Source organism: Physeter macrocephalus, chromosome 9, assembly GCF_002837175.3.
Source record: "Physeter macrocephalus isolate SW-GA chromosome 9, ASM283717v5, whole genome shotgun sequence".
In the NCBI taxonomy this organism is placed as follows: Eukaryota; Metazoa; Chordata; class Mammalia; order Artiodactyla; family Physeteridae; genus Physeter; species Physeter macrocephalus.
The window spans coordinates 13,393,963-13,415,962 of NC_041222.1; the positions used below are offsets into that span (position 1 = coordinate 13,393,963).

A 22,000-nucleotide genomic window follows, 5' to 3' on the forward strand; every position below is an offset into this window, starting at 1 on the left:
TTCCAAAACTTTGCAAATGGGCCATAAGTGCTAAAATCATCACCGTGGAAAATGGCTATAACCAAGCTTTTTCAATGCCTTGTAATTTTTAACATACTTTAAGAAGATAGAGCAAATATAGTTTTGCTTTTTTTTTTTTTTTTTTGCGGTATGCGGGCCTCTCACTGTTGTGGCCTCTCCCGGTGCAAAGCACCGGCTCCAGACACGCAGGCCCAGCGGCCATGGCCCACGGGCCCAGCCGCTCCGCGGCATGTGGGATCTTCCCGCACCGGGGCACGAACCCATGTCCCCTGCATCGGCAGGCAGACTCTCAACCACTGCGCCACCAGGGAAGCCCTATAGTATCTTTAATATTATGTATTGACCTTTTTTAAAATACATTTATAGAATAATTATAGTGTTGAAAACTTTAAAAATCAAATTCTAGCCACTGTGTTTCTTAAAAGGAGGTAACATATTAATCTGTAATTGGTAACACGGGATTTCCTCTAAAGTAAGTGGGGATTGCCTATAAATTAGTCAGTTTTTAAAAAGAGAGAGAAAATCTCTTCAAAAATCCATATATTTTAGAATTTAAGATGTATGAATCTCCCTGATATGTTTGCTTGATTGGAGTACAAATTACAAAGAAATTAATTTAATAGTGTGGGAGTGGAGAGCAGAAAGCAGTTTGATGGTATGGAGTATAAATTAATGGCACGTATTATGGTAAGGTAGAAGTCTGATTTGATAAGCAAATGTTAATACTATAAGAATTATATGACGGAAACAAAAAAGCTCTGTTAGAAAGATTCTTATGGAATATTGTGTCTTGCATATTTAAGGTTATTAAATAACAATTATTTGTGGGAGGAAAATCCTGTTTGGGAAAACTGTTTTAATCCATGCTTACATAACTTCCTGTTAGAATAAAATACTTCCTGAATTATTCACTCTATCAAAAATTAATATTGTTAAAGGAAAAAAGGGATTCTAGATCATTAGAGAGACATTCCTATAAGTCCATTAACTGCTGCTTTTTCATCTTCCTTAAGTAAGCATTAAGTGCAGATTATCCCATGGGTTTTTGTCCTTAAGAGTAGCCAGATCCCTGTCTACAAAGAACTTTGCCCATATAGGAGCACTCTAGACTGCTTGCTTCATGTCTAGGACTTTGGGAGATTCATGAACCCTCCTTGCTGAGGCTATCATTAACCATTTTACAACTACTGTAGCTTTTCCCCTACTACTTCCAGTGTGACTTTAATTTTTCCATAAAATGGGAACCCATACCCATGCTTCTTCTCAAGTTATAATTTATATATCATAGATTCTAGAAATATGGCAACAATAATTTCGTAACAACTGGTTAACCTAGTGAATCTTTTTATTTTATTTATTTTCTGGTAGGACCTAGAAGAATTAAACTGTGAGAAGGCATCAGACAATATCATTATGAGACTGATGGCATTATCATTCCAGTACAGCTATTGTTGGATAATTTTATATGCCAAAAAACCATTAAACTCAGAGTAAGTAAACACATCTCCATCCAAAGTCACATATATATCTTTTAAGTTATTCCATCTTCTTCTTCGAATAAAAGTAGCTATGTAAATTTTCCTCTTACTCATCTAGTTTGCTTTAAGTAAGGGATTCTCAAGGTGAAGGCATGCCCATAGGAAAACAAATCGGAATTTTGGAGATGATATATTTCCCCTGGACAGTCAGTGCAAATCATGCTCCCCTCCTCTACCTCACTAAGAATTGCTGCTGTGAGTGTTTCACTTTTTATTAATTTTTAATTCTGGACTCGTCTGTTAAAAAATGTCACTCTTAAATCACTTCTCTCTAAAATTTTATTAGATATACCAACTAACTAGCATCTTACTATACTTTCTTTCATTGATGTGCTTAACTGAAAAATTGACCCCCAAATCCACGCCAAGACACTGGCTCAAATTATCATTATATGTCTCTCCTTTCTCTCATTCTAAATTTTATGAACGTACTGCTTTCACTTTCTCCTTTTATTCTTTGCAATCTGGCTTTTCTCTCTATCTCTATACTGATCTCTATCTCTCAGATGTCACTTATCATTTGTGACTTTCTTATGATCATATCCAAAAATATTTTTATCTTTCACTGCTCTGAAGTATTTAAGACTATTGTCAGTGCTTTCTGTCTTCAAACTCTTCAGTTTCATGGCACTTCAATGTTTTTGATCTTCTACCTCTCTACTTCTTCTCTGTCCTTACCTCTTTTTCTTCCTTGTCCCATCTCCAGATAGATATGAAATCTCTTTTTTTCTTCTATTTTGTCCATTAAAAATCTTATCCTCTCCCATAGCTTCAGTTATCATCTTTCTGCATATAATTATTATATTTCTATCTGCAGCTGCATTCTCTCTTTGAAATTCCTGACATAATATCTCTAATTTTATATATAATATTTCCACTCTGATATTCCACAGGCTCTCAAAGTTAACATAGTATGAGTTCATTTTATTCTCTATTTCCTCCAAAACTGTATCTCCTCTTTTCTGCCTTTTAGCTATTTATGACCATTGCCTTTCTTTTAGTCATCAAGACTGGAAAACAAATCCTATAGATTCAACCACTGGACTTTCATCTCTCCCCTCGCTCCATTTATATTACCAGCATCTTAGTTCAGTTTCCCATTATTTTATGTGGTCTATTATAACAAACGGTTTTCCCACCTCCAGATGACTCTCAACATTACTCTCCATAATCTGTCATACACTCAATTAATATTCCTAAAACCAGGCTCTTATTATTTCACTCTGATTAAACACCTTCACTGACTTCCCCGTTATTTACTGAATATACTGAGTACAGACTACTCACCCTAATATTCAAAGTCTTTGGCATATAATCCTAACCTATATTTTCAGGCTTACTTTTCACTGCTTTCCATTTCAATCAAAAGCTCTGCTCATTGGCTTGCAAACATCCTCCTTGCTGTCCTACTTCTACTTTTGCTCATACAGTTCTCTCTTCCTACGATATTCCTTCCTTCCTCCAGCTATTCCATCTGGTGAAATTGTGCCTATTTTTCAGGACCTATCTACTTTTTCTATTCAACCTTTCTTCAGTATCCCCCACTCATGCATATAAACAGATATTTAGTTGTAACCTTTCCAACCTTCAAACTCCTTATCTCCCTGTTTTTTCCTCATCCTTGTTATTATCGTATTTTGTTTTGTATTATCATTTTGGGGCACTTGCCCTACAGCAATGACCACATTGCTTTCATATGATAGATAAATACTCCTTGATTGAATGAATGAATCGTCCCAACTAAATTGCACACTTATTCACTTTTTTAATCTCTACAATACTACGTTACACATACCACATCATACCACATCATAGAAGAAGTTTCAAAAATATTCTTTAGTTATTAGATGAGGTACAGATATCTTATCTTATTTAACATTATATTTAACATTAACATTTAACATTATATTATCTTTCTTGTTTGACTCCATTTTTGTTTATCTTACTGTACCAAGCTCTTTGTATAAAATTATTATTATCATGTGAGGATAAGTGTAAGTTAGAATGTAAGAATACAAACAACTTGGTTGTTATTCCTTCCTCTATTAACAATAACCTCTAGTAGTCACTTAACATAGTTTTTCCTTTCTACCAGAACTGAAAAATTAAAATAATTATTCAGTTCTAGCGGGGGGATGGGAAAGCTGGGATGAAGTGAGAGAGTGGCATGGACATATATACACTACCAAATGTAAAATTGATGGCTAGTGGGAAGCTGCTGCATAGCCCAGGGAGATCAGCTCGATGCTTTGTGACCACCTAGAGGGATGGGATAGGAAGGATGGGAGGGAGGCTCAAGAGGGAGGGGATATGGGGATGTATGTATACTTATAGCTGATTCACTTTGTTGTACAACAGAAACTAACACAACATTGTAAAGCAATTATATTCCAATAAATATATTTTTAAAAATTATTCAGGTCTGAAGTCTTCATTTTGAAGATTAATAAAGCCTGTAAAGCATTTTGAGCTTTATCAAGAACTTGGAAGTATTCTGGATAAATAATTGATTTGAAATTTTTTAAAGTTGTTTTTAGATTGCTATCCACCTAGAGGTGCAATTGAAGTACAAGAGATAATAAGAGGAGATTTACACTTATTTTTATCCAGATGTTCATGAAAAAAATTGATTATTTAACACTCAGATTGTTTTGTGTTCAGGATAGAATTATCATTTATTCACAATAATATATTATAAAATGTAATTCTTTTCAGACTTCTGGGTATCTCGGTTTCATATTTTTAGATCATTGGAACATTTTTAAAGTATCTTAATCAACTGACCAAATAAGGAGAATTGAAAATACAAAATAAAATTTTTAAATTACTTTAGTAGTTCATGCCATCAGTTCCTGTTTGAGGAAATGTGTCAGGAGTCCCCAAGACAACCCCCAAGTTGATGATTTGTTAGGAGTATTCACAGCACTGAAAGTATTCTTGTACTCAAAGCAAATTCAGCAAAGGGAGAAAGGGCATGGATCAAAGTCCAGAGGAAACTAGGAGGAAGCTTCCAAGAGTCCTCTACTAGGAGAGTCACACAGAACATGCTTAACTTCCCCAGCAACAAGTTGTGATAACGTTTGTAAAATGTTGTCTACCAGGGAAACTCGCCAGACACTCAGTGCCCAGGGCTTTTATTAAGAGCTAGTCACAAATCAAAACTCTAGATTCCAAAAAGAAAGCAGGTGTTCAATAGAAACCACATTGTTTGAACAGTTTAGGCACAGTGTGTCTCTCTTATCAGCCACTCTTTTGAAAAGAGCTTACCTGAGAAAGAAGCCAACAGAGGAAAAAAGAGCAAAGAGATTAAGAGTCATTGTCTCAATGACATTGTTTGTGTCCCTGGGTCCAAAAATGTCTTCTCCTGGACCCCTTAGTAATATAAGCCAATAAATTTCTTTTTTGTTGCGTGGAGTACTTCAAGTGGATAAAGATAGTAGAAATATCCACCCACAGCTCTAGTCACATCTGACCTGCTTAATAACTATAGACAGGAAAATAGCAGTGTTTTTTAAAATTACTGAGATATAACTGAGATACAAGATTGTGTAAGTTTAAAGAGTACACTCTGTTGATTTGTTACATTTATATACTGCAATATAATTACCACCTTAGTGTTAGTTAAGACCTCTATCACGTCATATAGTGATCATTTAAAAGAGTGTTTTTTCTAACAGTTCAGGGAAAAGACCCAGGGAGGATTCTAGTTATCCTGGCTCTGGTCATATGTTCATATGTGAACCTGATACTTTGGCCAGGTAGTTGGCTAGGCTTCAGTCACATAGCCATCCCTGGGGCTAGTAAGGGGATGAGTTAAACTCTTCTACACACACACACACACACACACACACACACACGCACACTCAGCATCTCCTAGATTTAACGGTACTATTGAAGAATGAAGGTGGAACTGTTCTTACAAAAGAGTGCTGAGTGGACAAAAAAAATGAGTCTGCCACACAGGCATTGTTTTAGCCAGGTTATTCTAAAAACTTTATAAAGCGTGAAAAATAAAATGAATTTTATTAAGTATAGTCAGACATCAAATGAGTAGAATATAATAATATAATTTTTTTTAGGTACTATCTTACAGAAAACACACTTCATCACCTAGCTTTGATTTATGCAGCTTTGGTTTCATCTGGGCTAAAATCAGAAGAACTGGATGTAAAGGTATTCTTTTTCTATATGTTTGTTTGTATTTTTCATTTATGTATGTATGTTTGTATTTTCATACCAAAATTTATGAAATCTGAAACTCCACTGCCCAGTGAGAAGAAACATTAAATGGGTAAACTAAAAAACACTTAAAAGCCATATAAAGAACAGTTTCAAATTAACAAATATTCTTTCCACTTAAATTTCTGCTCTAAAAGCCTTTAATGAATTTAAATTCATATTTTATCTCTTCATTACTAAGATTTTTTGAAACAGGTCAGGATATTAATAAAAATAAATATCCCTTGATCAGAAATGTTCACTTATGAGAGACATACTGTTTTTATCTGCTGTAAGATGGAAATCTTATGACATATGAATAGAGCAATATCTTGGTGATCTCTAATCAGTCTCCTTTCTTGGCTTTTTTTCAATGTCCCACTCTGAAGTTTATATATTTCCTCAAAATTCAGGGCTCAGTCCTCTACTATTATCACTTTATATTCTTTCCTTGATAAACTCAGACATTCCCACAAATTTAGCTTTCATTTTTAAGAAAATCCTTAAAATTTTTCTAACTTTTCTTAAGGTCTGCACCTATATTCTAGAATTCTACTGGAAATCCCTACATGAATATCCCACAGGTACCTCAAATTCTGCATATCCAAAACACAACTTCTCATCCTCCCCCAAACTTGATGTTGACCTAAAACAAGTAGACTGCCAGTTATTTCTGCAGCAAAAATGGGTTTATACGGGATCAACAAAGAATTGCAACTCAGGGCCTGCAACCATGGCAAGCCATGTGCAAGTCCAGGCACAACAAGGTGAGGTGAAATCTTTTAAAGAGAGGAAAAGGAAGTTGGGAGGGTTATAGTAAACAAAGAGTCCATTGGAGGAGTTGAGGGTTCGAAGTATAGTGGCTTTTCATTGGCTGAGTTGTGACAGCCTCTTATTGGCTGAGCCCTTGCTAGGAAAGAAGGGGAAGTCTTTCTTCCTATTGAATTGTACTATCATGGTAGGGCATGAGAGCTCCTCCTGCTGGTCTCCCAACTCTATTTTAATTAAGGTTTCTGTTAGTTTTTTACACCTAGTTTATGGCATCACTATTCTAATCTAATCAGTAGCTAAATCTTCCTTTTAACTCTGCAGTGTCTCTAGAGTATGCCTCTCCTTTCTACTGCCATTTCTATTTCCCTAAATTCAGGCCTTCACCTCTCACTTGGCGTTCTAAGGTAACTTCCTAATTAATCTCTTTATTTCTACTCTTTTCCCACTCCCGTGCATCATGTATATTGACACCAATTACATTTCTGAAATACAGCTGTGAATATTTCACTCCCTAGACTGTAAGCATAAAAGAAAGGGAACATACTTTTCATTTTTGTCTTCCTAGCACCAAGCACAGAGCCTACGTAGTAGGCTTTTGATTAATATTTGTTGTTGAGTTGAATTTTTGTGCTCAAAAGACCTTCTGTAGCTTCCTACTTCATCAAAATAGAGTTAACCTCAGGTGGATTCAAACTCCTCCATGATTTGACCCCTAGTAATCCTTCCTTTAACATCATTCTACTCACCTTTTCCTGAATATGCCCCCACCTCTCAGCCATCTGATTCTGTCCTGTCTTCCCCCAGAAATACTATTCCCCATCCCCTTACTGCCAGTCTTCATAGTTCTGACTTTTTCCACCCAGCTCAAATACCACCTCCTTTAAAAAATTTGCACCAGTTATACTCTCTCAAGATGAATCTCTCCTCCCATCTTCCTAATAATGCTTTATACCTTTATTATAATATGAAGTGTTTGTTCATATATCCTCCACCCTGGATGGTGAGAACTAGGCCCTTTTCTTTGTAAAACCTATAGCATCTAGCACAGTGTTTTGTACACAGTAAAAATATTCAACAAACATCTACTAAATAGAATTCAGTGAAAGCAGAACCTGTTAAGAAAATCAACAAATGATCTATTTGAAATAGAATCCAGATAATTTTGATCCTGTGATGCATGTTAAACATAGAAGTAAAATTCTTAGAAAAGTTATCTAAATAAATATAAATTTGTCTCATTTATTCATTCAAGTGAGGTTTTACCACTTAATCAGCCTCTTTTCTCTTCAGCTAATAGAAAGCAGTCATATGCAAAATATGCTTTAGAAAATCATTTAAAAAATCTATACATGGGGTATCTGATACCAGTAAGTGACCCTATTCAGGTACAGTGACATGATCCACAGAGGACATGTTCCAAGGAAGGCATTTGGAGATGAAATAGGAGGTACTGCTCAGGCACAATCCATTCCAAATGAAAGTCCCTTCCCACCTGGATCAAACTACTCCAAAAGCTTTTCAAGTTTACATAATAATCTTAAAAGTATGTCCGTTTTTCCATGGAATTTGAGAAACAAGATTATTACTTTGCTCTAATTCTTGTATCAACGTATCACCAATACTCAAGCCTCCCATTCTCCTAACTTGATGACCTTGTGACATTAAAGGGGGTTCCCTAGACTTGTATTATTTTAGAATACATTTAGTAATATGGGTTTTGGCCTCTTAGGCCAAAAAAATCCATCAGGTTGGATTATTTTTTTATTTCCAAGCATCTGGAGAGCCTAGCCATAAAGGGAATATTAAGAAATTTAAGTACATTTTCTTAAACGAAAAGAAAATACAGCTAGTAGTGTCATGCCATATTTTACTCTAATATAAAAAAACTTCTGTAAATTTCTTATGAATTCTCTTTGCAGAAAAATGCATAGATACACACATATGCAAATTTTTGAAAACAATGTTAGCAGGGGTTCTTGAATCTCCCAAAGTCTAGCCATGAGCTCCAGAATCCTTACCCTTATGTTAAGGTAATATTCATTACCATTATAAAATTATGCCCTTTAAAATAAAATTTATATTTAAATAAAAGTCTCAAATCTTCTCAAAACGTCCAAAACTTTTAATAAAATAAATTTGGAATCAAACAGTGTATTTCTGTGTACTCTATATATTTAATATAAAAAGAAAATCCTTCTTTAGCATGCATATACCCCTAGGTATATGCTAGCAGTTTTGTATTTGTTATTCTTGTGGAAGAAAAAAAATGTCATAATTATTTTGTGAGGTTTGTACAGTCTTTGTTTCTTAAATTTCCACTACAGGACAGAACATTCATATTTTTAAGATGTGATTGTTTAGGGCAGTGTTCTCTATCCACATTAAACTGCTAACCCATGAACTATCTTTCCCTCAACCAAAGCCAAAAGACGAAGAAGAAGATAAAAATAGAAATGAAAGGGGAAGAAAAAGGTTGGCATTTCAGAAGAGGGAAGGGCATGGAGGAAAACACAAGAGACAGACAGGAAATAGGGGATATTAAGAAGTTCTTTTTAGAGTTAAGTTTAACACACACACACATCACACATTTTTGGCAGGGGTATCTTACCATCAAATAAGCCAAGATTGGATGAACAATTCCAAGAATACTCTAAATCAAAACATATTCTTCTTTTTGAATACAGCATCAAGTTAATCTGTAAATATCCTTATTTTTCAACTTTGTTTTTGACAAATCTTGCACTATTGTTTAATTTTTATTTTATTTGAGAACTATTAAGTTTAACCTAGAAAAAGCAAAATATTAATTATTGCTAGTGACATCCAAATTGCTTTTTTTCTAATACAGATGAAATAAAACACCAAATATGTTTAAAAGACTTTATTAATAAATGCCAAATGGAAGTGAAGAATAACAATTTAGTTCCAAAAATTAGAAACTACAAGGATATCATATTCAAAGAAGGAAAGTAAATTGTTTATCCTCACAAATAAAACATCCTGGATTTCACATAGATAAATTAGTAAATTATATCTAAAATAGTGTACAAAGATTAGAATCTTCTGGGGGTCTTTTTCTCCTAATTGCAAACAATTTTTGAGTGATATATTTAGTTTCCTAGTATTTCCTATAATCTAACATAAAAAATATATTTTAGCTTATAATTGCCCCAGGAGTGGAAGAGACTGCACTGCTAATTCGACAAATTGCTGACCACAATTTAATGACCTCGAAGAGGGATCCTCATGAATGGTTGGATAAATCCTGGCTTGAAGTTTCACCATCTAAGGTTTATTTCCTAATATATAAATTAGATGTTTGCAAAGCAAATATAAATACATGTACTTGAATTCTCTTTCTGGTAGCATTTTCTTGTTCTATCATGCTTGCATGAACATATGTAACAATAGCCATAATGCACAGCATTTATTTAGACAGTTTTCCAGAATTATGAGTATTTTTCAATCTCATAGAACTTTTTTTTATAAATTTATTTACTTTTGACTGTGTTGGGTCTTCATCGCTGTATGCGGGCTTTCTCTAGTTGCGACGAGCGGAGGCTACTCTTCGTTGTGGCACACAGGCTTCTCATTGCAGTGGCTTCTCTTTGTTGCGGAGCGTGGGCTCTAGGCACGCAGGCTTCAGTAGTTGTACAGGCTCTAGACGCACAGGCTCAGCAGTTGTGGCTCGCAGGCTTAGTTGCTCCGTGGCATGTGGGATCTTCCCGGACCAGGGCTCGAACCCCTGTCCCCTGCATTGGCAGGCGGATTCTTCCAAGAACTTTTATTTGGTCACACTGAAATCTGATTTCAATATAATTTTCAAATGTCACAAAATAGTCTTTTTCCCCCCCAACCATTTAAAAATGTAAAAACCATCCTTAGCTCTTGGCCTGTTAAAAGGTAAACAGGTACATTAAAATCCTGAAGTTGATTTGAGGGCAGGCGGATTCTTAACCACTGCACTACCAGGGAAGTCCCTCATAGAACTATTTTAATGGGATCTTTTATAATGAACTTTCAAATCTAACTTATTATAAGGTGATCTAATGGCTTCAATGTCTAATATTTTTTAAATAAAATAATTTTTCTAATTCCTACATTTCAGCATTCAAGAACAGTGGGTATGGGCTTCCCTGGTGGTGCAGTGGTTGAGAGTCCGCCTGCCGATGCAGGGGACACGGGTTCGTGCCCCGGTCCGGGAGGATCCCACATGCCGCAGAGCGGCTGGGCCTGTGAGCCATGGCTGCTGAGCCTGTGCGTCTAGAGCCTGTGCTCCGCAATGGGAGAGGCCACAGCAGTGAGAGGCCTGCATACCACACACACACACAAAAAAAAAGAATCGTAGGTATATTATGAGAATAGCAAAATGCTGTCATTCTATGATTTGTCAGTAACTCAATTATATAATTGAAAGTAGAGTTATGAAATAGTTATAAGATTAAATAGTTAATTTTTAGAAATTCCTTTTGTTTAAGTATAAATATTTCCAGGCTTTCATACCAACCTAGTGTTTCTGTTACCTTTATTTTTAATATATTCAAATCCTGAAGCCATGAGAAAAGAATTATGAAGATCATTATGTACTAACTTGGAATGACCTTCAAAATATATTAAGTGAAACATGAAAGTTGCAGTGCAGAGCATGCAGTACACTACCATTTGTGTAAAACAAGGGGAAATTAATATTTATATGTATTTGTTTGTAAATGAATAAAATATCTCTGGAAGGATACCAAGAAATTATAACATTGATTATCTCTAGAGAGAACTGAGGTAATGGAGTAGGAATGGGAGAATTTTACTTACGGAAAAAATAAAATTATAAAACAAATAAATAAAATAGTCATATATATTAAATCACAGGACTTTTACATGCCTAACAGAACATAGCACTATCAACAAGTATGGGTATAATTAATTATGACATATATGTATGTATGTGCGATTTCCTTCCTACAAGGCACGTCCAATCTACTCACATGTCTGTCGTTTGATAAACTAAAAGAGGGTGCAAAAAGCCAGTGTAACCCAGAAAAAAAAAAAGAAATTTGGCAATAAAGGTGGCTGCTACATTTCTAGACATTTATGAGATCTCTCTGAAAATGTATATTTTTAGACTGTCAGGGTCAGTTCTGGTTGATAGTAATTCTTCCTGTACTTTTCACAATAAGCCTTTCCTGAAATTATAACATCTGTTAGATATCATAAACATGGTTCATTTAACCAAACCATGGTAGTATATGGTCTACAAAGGGAGAGCTAAAGAAATCTTGAGCTATATAACTAAGTCCCCTAAAACAGCGGTCCCCAACCTTTTTGGCACCGGGGCCGGTTTCGTGGAAGACAGTTTTTCCACGGACTGGGGTGGGGCGGGAAGGTTCAGGCGGTAATGCGAGCGATGGGGAGCAGCAGATGAAGCTTCGCTCGCTGGACCTCCGCCACCTCCTGCTGTGCGGGCGGGGGGCTGGGGAACCCTGCCCTGAAAGGTAGAAGAGCTGTCATTAGATAAAACGATTGTCATTTGAAGGAAATGGACGGTAATGAGTCTCTTTGGATGAGTGATCAGACTGAATGAACTTTAAGAACCTTTCCAATTCTGGGTGTATGAATCTTTACTGACAAACAAGTTTCCTACCTCCTGGCCATACTTTTTTCCCCCAAGCATCTCAAATTGAGTGGTAGGTGCAACAACAAAAATTTTAGTCTGCTGGAGTGAGTAGAGTAAGAAAAAAACACTGGCTGATTATTTCTTACACTTTTTTCTAGGAAGAAATGTACTTACTTGATTTTCCAAGTGTTAATCCATTGGTGGCTCAGCTCATGTTAAATAAAGGACCTTCACTGAACTGGATACTATTAGCAACTCTTTGTCAACTTCGGGAACTCCTACCTGAAGTTCCAGAAAAAGTGTTAAAGGTTAGCTATTTGAGATCCATATTCTTCTATGAGTTTATTTCCTTTGCATCTGAGTATCTATTTTTACCATAAGGGTTTTCAAAATGAAGTTATCCAAGTTTGTTTTGGACTTCACAGAGCAAAGAAATGATTTACTTAAACTAAATTTCATACAGAATTCTCATTGGTCATCAATCACATTATATATTTTAAAGCTATCTTATATAGATAATTCTGTACAGATCGTTTATCACACTTCAAATCATTTTGAAGTGTTATACTTCCCACAGATATTCAATTACACACTCTATTCATATGTGTTTACATTATCTCTTCCAAATAATCCTGAAGCCCTTCTTTATAGTAGTAGCTAAAGAGAATTTTAGCCTTATCAGTAAGTTTCTTTAATTTTTATGAAGGAAATGGTATTCATGTAAATTGTGTAGCTAAAAATTTTATTTTAAGTGATTAGAAAATAGATGCAAATTACAATAAGTTTTTCTTTTAATGGAGCCTAATTAAGTTATGTTCTCACTACATGGATCAATATAATACCTTTGGATGGACTACTTATTTATATTTTTCCTTATTTCCATTTAGATAAGCGTCATCACTTATATTTACTTGTCTGATGTTTATGTTGTCTTTTTATTATATTAATTAATTTTTAAATTTTTTTCAGCATTTTTGTGACATCACTTCCTTATTCAAGATTAGTCCTTCCGTAACAAAATCACCTCAAATTTCATCACCTCAGGAAAATAAGAATCAAACTAGTGCCTTTACTTCTCAGAGTTCAGCTTCTGGCTCTTCAGATTCTGTCATTCAAGAACATAATGAATATTACCAATATTCAGACTTAGGAGAGACAGTGCACGAAGACACAAACACCGCTTCAAATTATAACTCTTCCCTTATGAAACTAAAAGAAATGCCATGCATTTTACCACCTGTGACTTCTTACAATCAGACCAGCTACTGGAAAGAGTCCAGCTGTAACCCTAACATAGTGCAGAATAATTCTTTCCTGACTAATATAGAAGCAAGGAATGTGTCTGGTAATTCCTTTCTGAACCAGAATGATTCAGAGTCAGATGTCTTTTCTTTGGGTCTAACAGCAATGAATTGTGAAACCATGATATCACCAATTGACACTCAGAAGAGAGTTACCCCTAACTTTATAAATTATCAGAAAAAGGGAACACATGAAGCAAAAGGACCTACAAATAAAGAATTGTCTGCCCCTGTCTTTTCGCTAGAGGGTTCTCAATCTCCTCTTCATTGGAACTTTAAGAGAAATGTATGGCAACAACAGAATCACTCATTCAACTTACAATATGGTACAGAGCAGAATACATGTGACAAATGGTACTCTCAGAAAGATAATTTATTCACTAATCAGCAAAAATGTCTATCGGATGAGTTAGAAGGCTTCATATGTGAAAGTTCAAATGCTGAGACTAAAAAGACTTTCTGGAAAGAAATACCATCCGTCCCCAGTTTGGATTTATTTTGTGCTTCTGATTCTAATGTAAGTCAAAAAGAATTCAACAGTCTTTATTTCTACCAAAGAGCTGGAAAATGTTTAGGACAGAAAAGGCACTCTGTATCTTCGTCTAACACAGGAGACAAATCATTAACAGGTAATACTGTCTATAGTTGATAAAACTACCCTCTAATGTAATTTTAAAAGATAGACTCATCTCCAAGTTAAAAAAAAGTTTTGTTTTAATTACTACACTTAAGAATCTTCAATAACTTTGGCATCAAAGAAAATCAAAATTCTAATTATAGACTTTTAAGAAAATAAAGGCAAAGAAAATATGTCAAATTCTCGTAGCTTTAGATGAACTAAGCATTTAACTTAAGAAGTTACAAGTAAAAACATGGAACAAATCTAAGTCAAGCAGAAGACTAAAATTAACAAAGATTAAATAAAGAAATTAGTGAATTAGAAAAGTAGCCTCTTTGTCAAGCAGGGATATTTAATGAGCTAGCATTTATTAAGAACTTATTATATTTCCTTTATGTGGATTATTTAATTTCGACAATCCTATTAAATAGATACTACTCTTGGCTCTCTATTTTACAATTGATGTTTCTGAACATTTAGTCATATCAATTTTTTAAAAGAACAATTTTATTTTCTCACTTCTGGTAATTATACCTTTTATTTCTGTGTCATTTCTTATCGCCTTGGCCTAAGCACTTAGAACAAAATATTAAGTTCTGATGGTCATACAAAGGTGGCCTTACTATGATGGGGAAAAAACAAAAAGAAAGGAGAAGCTGGAAGCTTCAAAACTCCTCTTTTGCCCAGGCCATTTTGTGAGGCCAAAAGGGGCCCAGAAAATCTTATATTCTTTGTTTTATTAAAAGAGGAACACTCAAACTATATAAGTCCCAGACTCACAAAACTTGGATTTGGTCCCATTTAATAGTCATAATTTGTTTTGTTCCTGTTTTTAAGGGAAAATATTCTATCCCTAGTTTCGTAAGAACTTTTGTGAGGAATAGATGCTGAATTTTATTCAAACTCTTTTTGGTCCCTATTGGGGAAAATCAAACATGTTCTCTCTGTTGACATTAATGTAAATGTTTACAGGTTTACTAATAATCATTTTTGTCATTTCTGTGATAAACCTAATTGGCTTTTTTAAAATATCTTTATTGGAGTATAATTGCTTTATAATGTTAAGTTTCTGCTGTACAACAAAGTGAATCAGCTATATGTATACATATATCCCCATATCCCCCTAATTGGCTTTTAAGGAATGATTTTTAAAAATATGCTATTAAATATGGTTGCTAATATTTATTTGATTTTCATATCTACATTCATAATGAAATTAATTTATTGTGCTCTATTTGTATTCCGTAACAGTCTGACATGAAGGTGATTCTGGCTTCATAAATGAACTGGATGAAAATTTCATCTTTTTTCCACCCTGGAACAAATTAAGCATGTGAATTACTGTATATTTTTTTAACATAGGGCATCCCAATGTATGAGATAACCCATTTTTTCAATGAGAAGATCTCAGAAATTATTTTTTAATAAATTTTAGTATTTAAGGTTTTAGGGATATAGATGGAATAGTCAATGTCTACCTATATTTTAATTCATTAATTTAGTTATAAATATATTTTTAAATCATATATAAATAATGTTGGTTTAAAAATATTGCTTTTTTTCCACTTTGCAATTATTTTTATAAAATAACTTAATTCAAACAGTTAACAAGAATCTTTGATGCTAGTATCTTCATTATCACTATGGCAACTTTTGACTTTTTTACTGTGGTTTTCCATAGCACATCATTACCTCCAAATACGTTGTTTAAGATGTAACACTTTTTGAATTCATATTGATGCAACCCTAGAAAATTTGTCCAGAGCTATTGGTATAACCTCAAGATAATTTTCCATTTGTTCTGAATGTATATTTGTGGTCTCTATGATAAAATTATTTATTGCATTGCCTTTTGAATTTGCTTATAATGGCATCCAACTCTTGCCATTGAGATTTTATGGCCAGGAATAATTACTACTGTTTTAAATATTTTAGCCTCCCTTTTTATTGATTTAATGAATCAATCTCTATAAGTATCCAAATCTAGAATATTTCAGGCTAATGTGTCATATAATACAATCATAAAAGATGAGTCTATACATGATCACTACCTATCATATATCAGAGCTCAGGATAAATTTCACAACATTACAGATATGCATTAAGAAACAGGCTTAATGAAGGAAAACTTAAAAGCGAGTCTTAAATCCAGGGAGATTTAATTGTTTGTACAAGGCATGAGCATACAAATACAAATACATGTATCTAACACTAATCAGTATTGGGCCTTTAAGAACAAGCACATATATGCTAAAAAATGTAATTTTTAATAATTATTTTATCTCAGTTTGGAAATTTTAACGCTTTGTAAATAGATGATGAAGAGACAGGATCCATTTGAACAGCTGGAAAAAAAAATACCTACACGTATTATTATCGGCAATAAAATGGTTTTCCTTTTTCTCCTTTTAACAGATTTCACGTGCTCACAACTACCACCATTCAAAAAACGACGTCTAGTGTATGAAAAAGTCCCTGGTAGACATGATGGACAAACTCGTCTGAGGTTTTTTTGAAAGAAAGGATAGTGCTGCATGCCACATTTCATTCTTTTTTATGATAAACCAGTAATAAAATGATTTAGGTTTGCTCATATATCAATGAAAATGCAATTGTTCTTTGATGTTCTCGGTGTTTCTACATTAAATTTTCATAATGTACATCTTGCCTTATAGTTTATATCTTTGTAAGTATTCTAATTAACATAATATTGTTTATAAGATCCAAATAGCTCCCAGATTCACTTAAACGTGAAAAGCCTTTTTTTTTTTTTAAGAGAAATAGAAAACTTTGCCGGATGTATATCAAAGGGTTGTTTGTTGTCTCCTGAAGGGCCTGCTGCCTCCACCTTTCCTCCAGCAAAAGCCTTTGAAATGAGCCTCCATCTCAGTCTGACCCTCTGAGTCCAGAAGTGAAGATCACCACAGTCAACCCTCCACCACCAAGAAAGTTAAAACCTAGGGCAAAATTGAAGTTAGAGAACTTCCAATTTAAATGCTGTCTTCATAAACAAAATTTTCAAACAAACCACTAAGAGAAAATATTTGCGACCCACATGACAGAAAAAGGGCACACATTCCTAATATACAAAGAATTCCTACAAATTGATAGGAAAAAAGACAACCTAATAGAAAAATGGGCAAAATATATGAATAGATATTTCACAGAAGAAACAAAAATAGCCAATAAACATTTGAAACAATATGCATCTTCATTATTTATTAGGCAAATGCAAATTAAAACAATAAATTACTGCTTTTTCACATATCAGATCAGCAAAATTTTTGAGAATTCCAGTGTCAGCATATGGGAGAAAGAACACTTTCCTGTATTGTTGGTACAACATTTGGGGAAGATATTTGGTATATTTTTACATGGATGATTGTAGGTTTCTAATTACTATAGTATTTGTATTCCATTGAATACATTTAAAAGAAAGATGTAATAATTTTATTTTAAAATGTCAATATTTCTAATAAAATTTTATTCTTTGCAACTATTCAAAGTTCTGATGAAACTTTTACATGTCAACTCTAAAATGGAGGTACATGGATTGGGGACATCCTTTTTGCAAAAATGTTTGAAGACCACAAGCATTCTTTCTCTCTCTTTCCTGGCTTCTGAAATTATCACCCTGTTACTACCAAAATTGACCTCTACCTTTTTAGACCCAAAGGACATTCAGACATCACCTCACTTGATTTCTCTTCACTGTTTGATACTGTTAATCACGTCCTCCTTTTTGAAACTGGCTTAACTTGACTTTAAACCAACTCTCTTACTCTTTTATTACACTTTTATTTATAGGATGTTTGGTTTTGCTTGGGTGTGTGGGGGGTGGAGACTTCAAAGAGAAACTATTTCTGGAAATTTTATTGGAATTTCTGTTGTGCTTTCTTAAAGTTTTGGCAGGATTTCTCCTAAACTAAGGTAAGGCTGTCTTACCAGTTTGCGGATCTCCTTGATCCCATCTTTTGTTTTTTTTAACTTTTTTAAAAAAATTTATTTACTTATTTATTTTATTTATTTTTGGCTGCGTGAGGTCTTCGTTGCTGCACGTGGGCTTTTCTCTAGTTGCCGCGAGCAGGGGCTATTCTTTGTTGCGGTGCGCAGGCTTCTCATTGCGGTGTCTTCTTTTGTTGTGAAGCATGGGCTCTAGGCACTCAGGCTCAGTAGTTGTGGCACACAGGCTTAGTTGCTCCGCAGCATGTGGGATCTTCCTGGACCAGGGGTCGAACCTGTGTCCCCTGCATTGGCAGGCAGATTCTTAACCACTGCGCCACCAGGGAAGTCCCTTGATCCCATCTTTAATCAGCTTGCAGAGAAGAGGAGTTTCTTTACAGGCCCTAGACTGGGGCAAGCTTAGGCCAAGCTATCAACACCGACCCCCCTGCTTCCTCACCAAATAGAGTGAAAGCGTCCGAGTCCTCCTGCCTGTATTTCTCAATGATGCTCGGTGTTTAAGGACACATTCATTCTGCCTGGGTCTGTAGCAGCCTCTAGTGCTGTTGCCCATCAGAGGTATTATTGGGAGGCAAGTCTTGTGTTGGTAGCCTGGGAACAGAGGATAAAGTAAATGAGTTCTGCTTCAGCAGAGCACTCCCAGGGAGCGATTGTCACATGACCGGTTGCGTTGGTCCATAGGAGAAGCCTGAAGGGTTTGGATAGGTCCTTGTTAGGGGGTCAGAATTGTCAGTCCAGCCTCCAAGATCCTCTCCCAAACACCATATCACATGGAATTATTTAGAATAGGCCCAACTTCCCAGGTTGGCTCTTGCCATGGAAACTTGGATTCTCTGAGAGTGTTTCCCCATGAGGCTTTTCATGTTCTAAGGGGAGTTACTTGCCCTTAGATCTATGACTGGTAGTTGTAATGCTCACCTCTGAGGGCTTTTGAGTGGCCTTACCCCCAAGTTCCTAGGCCCAGCCCAAACTCTGTAGGACTCATCAGAACACCAGCTGTCCCTTCCAGTTGTGGGTGGACATAAGATACCCCTTCCCTCGTCAGTGAGACTCAGCGTACAACTGGGGATCAACGCCAGGGTGTCCCATGCCTTGCCTCTCACAGTAAGAGCCCGGTTATTCTCCCCAAATAACAAGCCTGCCCTAAAGCAAAGTATCCAACAATTTTAATAAATGGAGTAGCCTAGGTTGGAGGGGATGGGGAGTGCAAACTGTAGCCATCCAAAAATGAAAGCTGAAAAAAATACGTTTTCTGTCTTTTTCTTTTGCTTATTTGGTTTATCATTTTTACCGTACAAGAATTTTAAATTCCATACTTAATTAAATTATTTATTTATTTAAATTGCTTATTTATTTAAATTTAATTTGATCATCAAGTATACACATCTTCTCTTTTTTGATTTCTGGGTTTCCTGCCTTGCTTACAAAGCCCTTTTTTACCCTGAAGTTACACAACTATTCTAACTTTTCTTCTAATGCTTTTTTATCACCTTTCTTTAACCTATGTGGAATTTTTTTTGCATAGTATAATACAGGCCCAATTTTATTTCCTTCCAAATGCATAGCCAGTAATGCCAGCACTATTTGTTAAATTAACTATACTTTCCACTGAATAGAAAAAAAGAGTCAGGTCTATTTCTGAACTATTATGATCCATCCAGTCATCTATTTGTCTAGTCCTATACTACAATAATATTGTTTATTTTGAATTTTGTTTTGAATATTTTGTTTTTTTAAGTCATATTGTTCTGATTCAGCAGCTTCAAAGTAAGTTAGTATCTGGTAAGGCAAGTTTCACCCTCCCATGTTTCATACACACACACGCACGATTTTGTTTTGTTTTATTTATTTATTTATTTATTTATTTATTTTTGCTGTATTGGGCCTTCGTTGATGCATGCGAACTCTCTCTAGCTGCAGCAAGCGGGGGCTACTCTTCGCTGTGGTGCGCGTGCTTCTCATTGCAGTGGCTTCTCTTGTTGCAGAGCACTGGCTCTAGGCCCGCTGGCTTCAGTAGTTGTGGTGCATGGGCTCAGTAGTTGTGGCTCACGGGCTCCAGAGCACAGGCTCAGTAGTTGTGGCGCATGGGCCTAGTTGCTCTGTGGCATGTGGGATCTTCCTGCTCCAGGGCTCGAACCTGTGTCCCCTGCATTGACAGGCGGATTCTTAACCACTGCACCACCAGGGAAGCCCACATGCACAGTTTTAAAAGCTATTCTTGGACACTTGATTTTCCATATAAACTTTTAGATATTTTAACCAGTTTCCCTTAAAAAATAAAATAGGAATTCCACTAAATTTATATAAATTTTAGTAAGATTGCATTTTAATGAAATTGTCCTAATATCCTGAAATTTATTTGGACCCTGTTCTATAAACATCAGTAAAATCTTTTATGATTCTTGCACTTTTGTTAAAGTATTGTTCAAGTATTTTTTATAGTTTTGTCATTAAAGTGGAAATGGGATAGTTTCCATTTCTATTTTTTAAAATTATGGTTGATTTACAGAGTTGTGCCCATTTCCATTTTTAACTAGCTATTGTCAGTGTAGAAAATGCTTTTTATTTTTCTATATATACTTTGTATCCAGCCAGCCTCCCAAATTGTAATATTACAAATTCAAGTATTTCTTTTACTAAACTGAGTTTTCAAAGTGTAAAATTATATAATCCATAAATACAGATATTATTTCTTCTTAAATGTTTACGCCAGCAAGTCATGTGATGAAATCCAATAGCTGTTCTGAATAAAAACTAAGTGAATTAGTGAAATAAGAGAAAGAAATTAAAGATGATAAAGACAGTTTATTAAAATCAACAGCAAATTTCATATTACATGGTGAAATGTGGAAGCATTCAGCATATTAGGAACAAACAAAATACTTTTTATCACCACTAGTATTCAGCACTACTTTGGAAGTCTTAGCTAATGCAGTAAGATGAAAAAATGAAATGATGTAAACATTCTCTTCTTTAAACCCTTCATGTAATGAATGACATTGATAGATTTGCTTATGTTGAATTAGCTTTGTAAGGCTGTATCGTCTCTTGATAAACTACAGAACTTGACTTGCTTATATTTAAGACCTATCTATACTCATAAGTGAGATGTCTATAGTTTTCTTGTACTATCTTACCAAGTTTTTGCCAAAGGGAAAGTGCAATCAAGAGATTTTTTTTTGACACATAAAAAGCTCTACATAATTAATGTATACAACTTAATGAATTTGGAGATACGTATACACCTATGAAACCACTAACACAATCTATGCCATAAACTTACCCATCACCTCCAAAAGTTTCCTCCTGCCTTATTTTTTGTGATAAGAACAATTAACATAAAATCTACCCTCTTACCAAATTTTAAAGTATCCAGTACAGCAGTGTTAACTACAGGCACTGTGCTGAACAGTAGATTTCTAATATATACTCATCTTTTATAGCTGAAAATTTGTTTTTTGTTTTTTTGTTTTCCATTTTATTTGTCTGTGCTGGGTCTCAGTTGCGGCACGTGGGATCTTCGTTGCGGCATCAGGGATCTTTTAGCTGCGGCATGCAGGCTCTTAGTTGCAGCATGCGGGATCCCTGACCAGGGATCGAACCTGGGCCCCCTACATTGGGAACATGGAGTCTTAACCACTGGACCACCAGGGAAGTCCCGAAAATTTATTTTTTAATGGAGATTTTTTTTAATGCTTTTTGTTAAGATGGAGAATGGAACATGTTTAAATGCTGATAAAAGGATGCAGTAGAGAAGTTGAAGATAAAGAAGAAAAAGGCTAACTGATAGTGTGACATTTCAGAGGTGAAACGGATCCACAGAATAAGAGGGTTAGAAAAAGGACACCTGAATTTTATCAAATGGAAGGGATTCAGATGACTTAGATTTGGAAGTTTAGTGGCCGGAAGTTAAAAAAGTTCCATCTTATGACTTCTACATTCTCTACTATAACACTAC

At 35.0% G+C, this 22,000-nt stretch overlaps 1 protein-coding gene across 1 annotated transcript in view; it reads left to right on the forward strand.

The window, feature by feature from the left end:
- Positions 1-21,932, forward strand: part of SHOC1 (shortage in chiasmata 1) — a 94,666-nt gene extending 72,734 nt beyond the window's left edge. Inside the window, exons 22-27 of the mRNA XM_024126477.3 lie at positions 1,390-1,511; positions 5,639-5,732; positions 9,707-9,838; positions 12,318-12,467; positions 13,129-14,089; positions 16,495-21,932. Coding sequence (XP_023982245.2) covers positions 1,390-1,511; positions 5,639-5,732; positions 9,707-9,838; positions 12,318-12,467; positions 13,129-14,089; positions 16,495-16,595 — 1,560 coding nt within the window. The 3' untranslated portion in view covers positions 16,596-21,932. The remainder of the gene's footprint in view (positions 1-1,389; positions 1,512-5,638; positions 5,733-9,706; positions 9,839-12,317; positions 12,468-13,128; positions 14,090-16,494) is intronic.
- Positions 21,933-22,000: the final 68 nt, after the last annotated feature.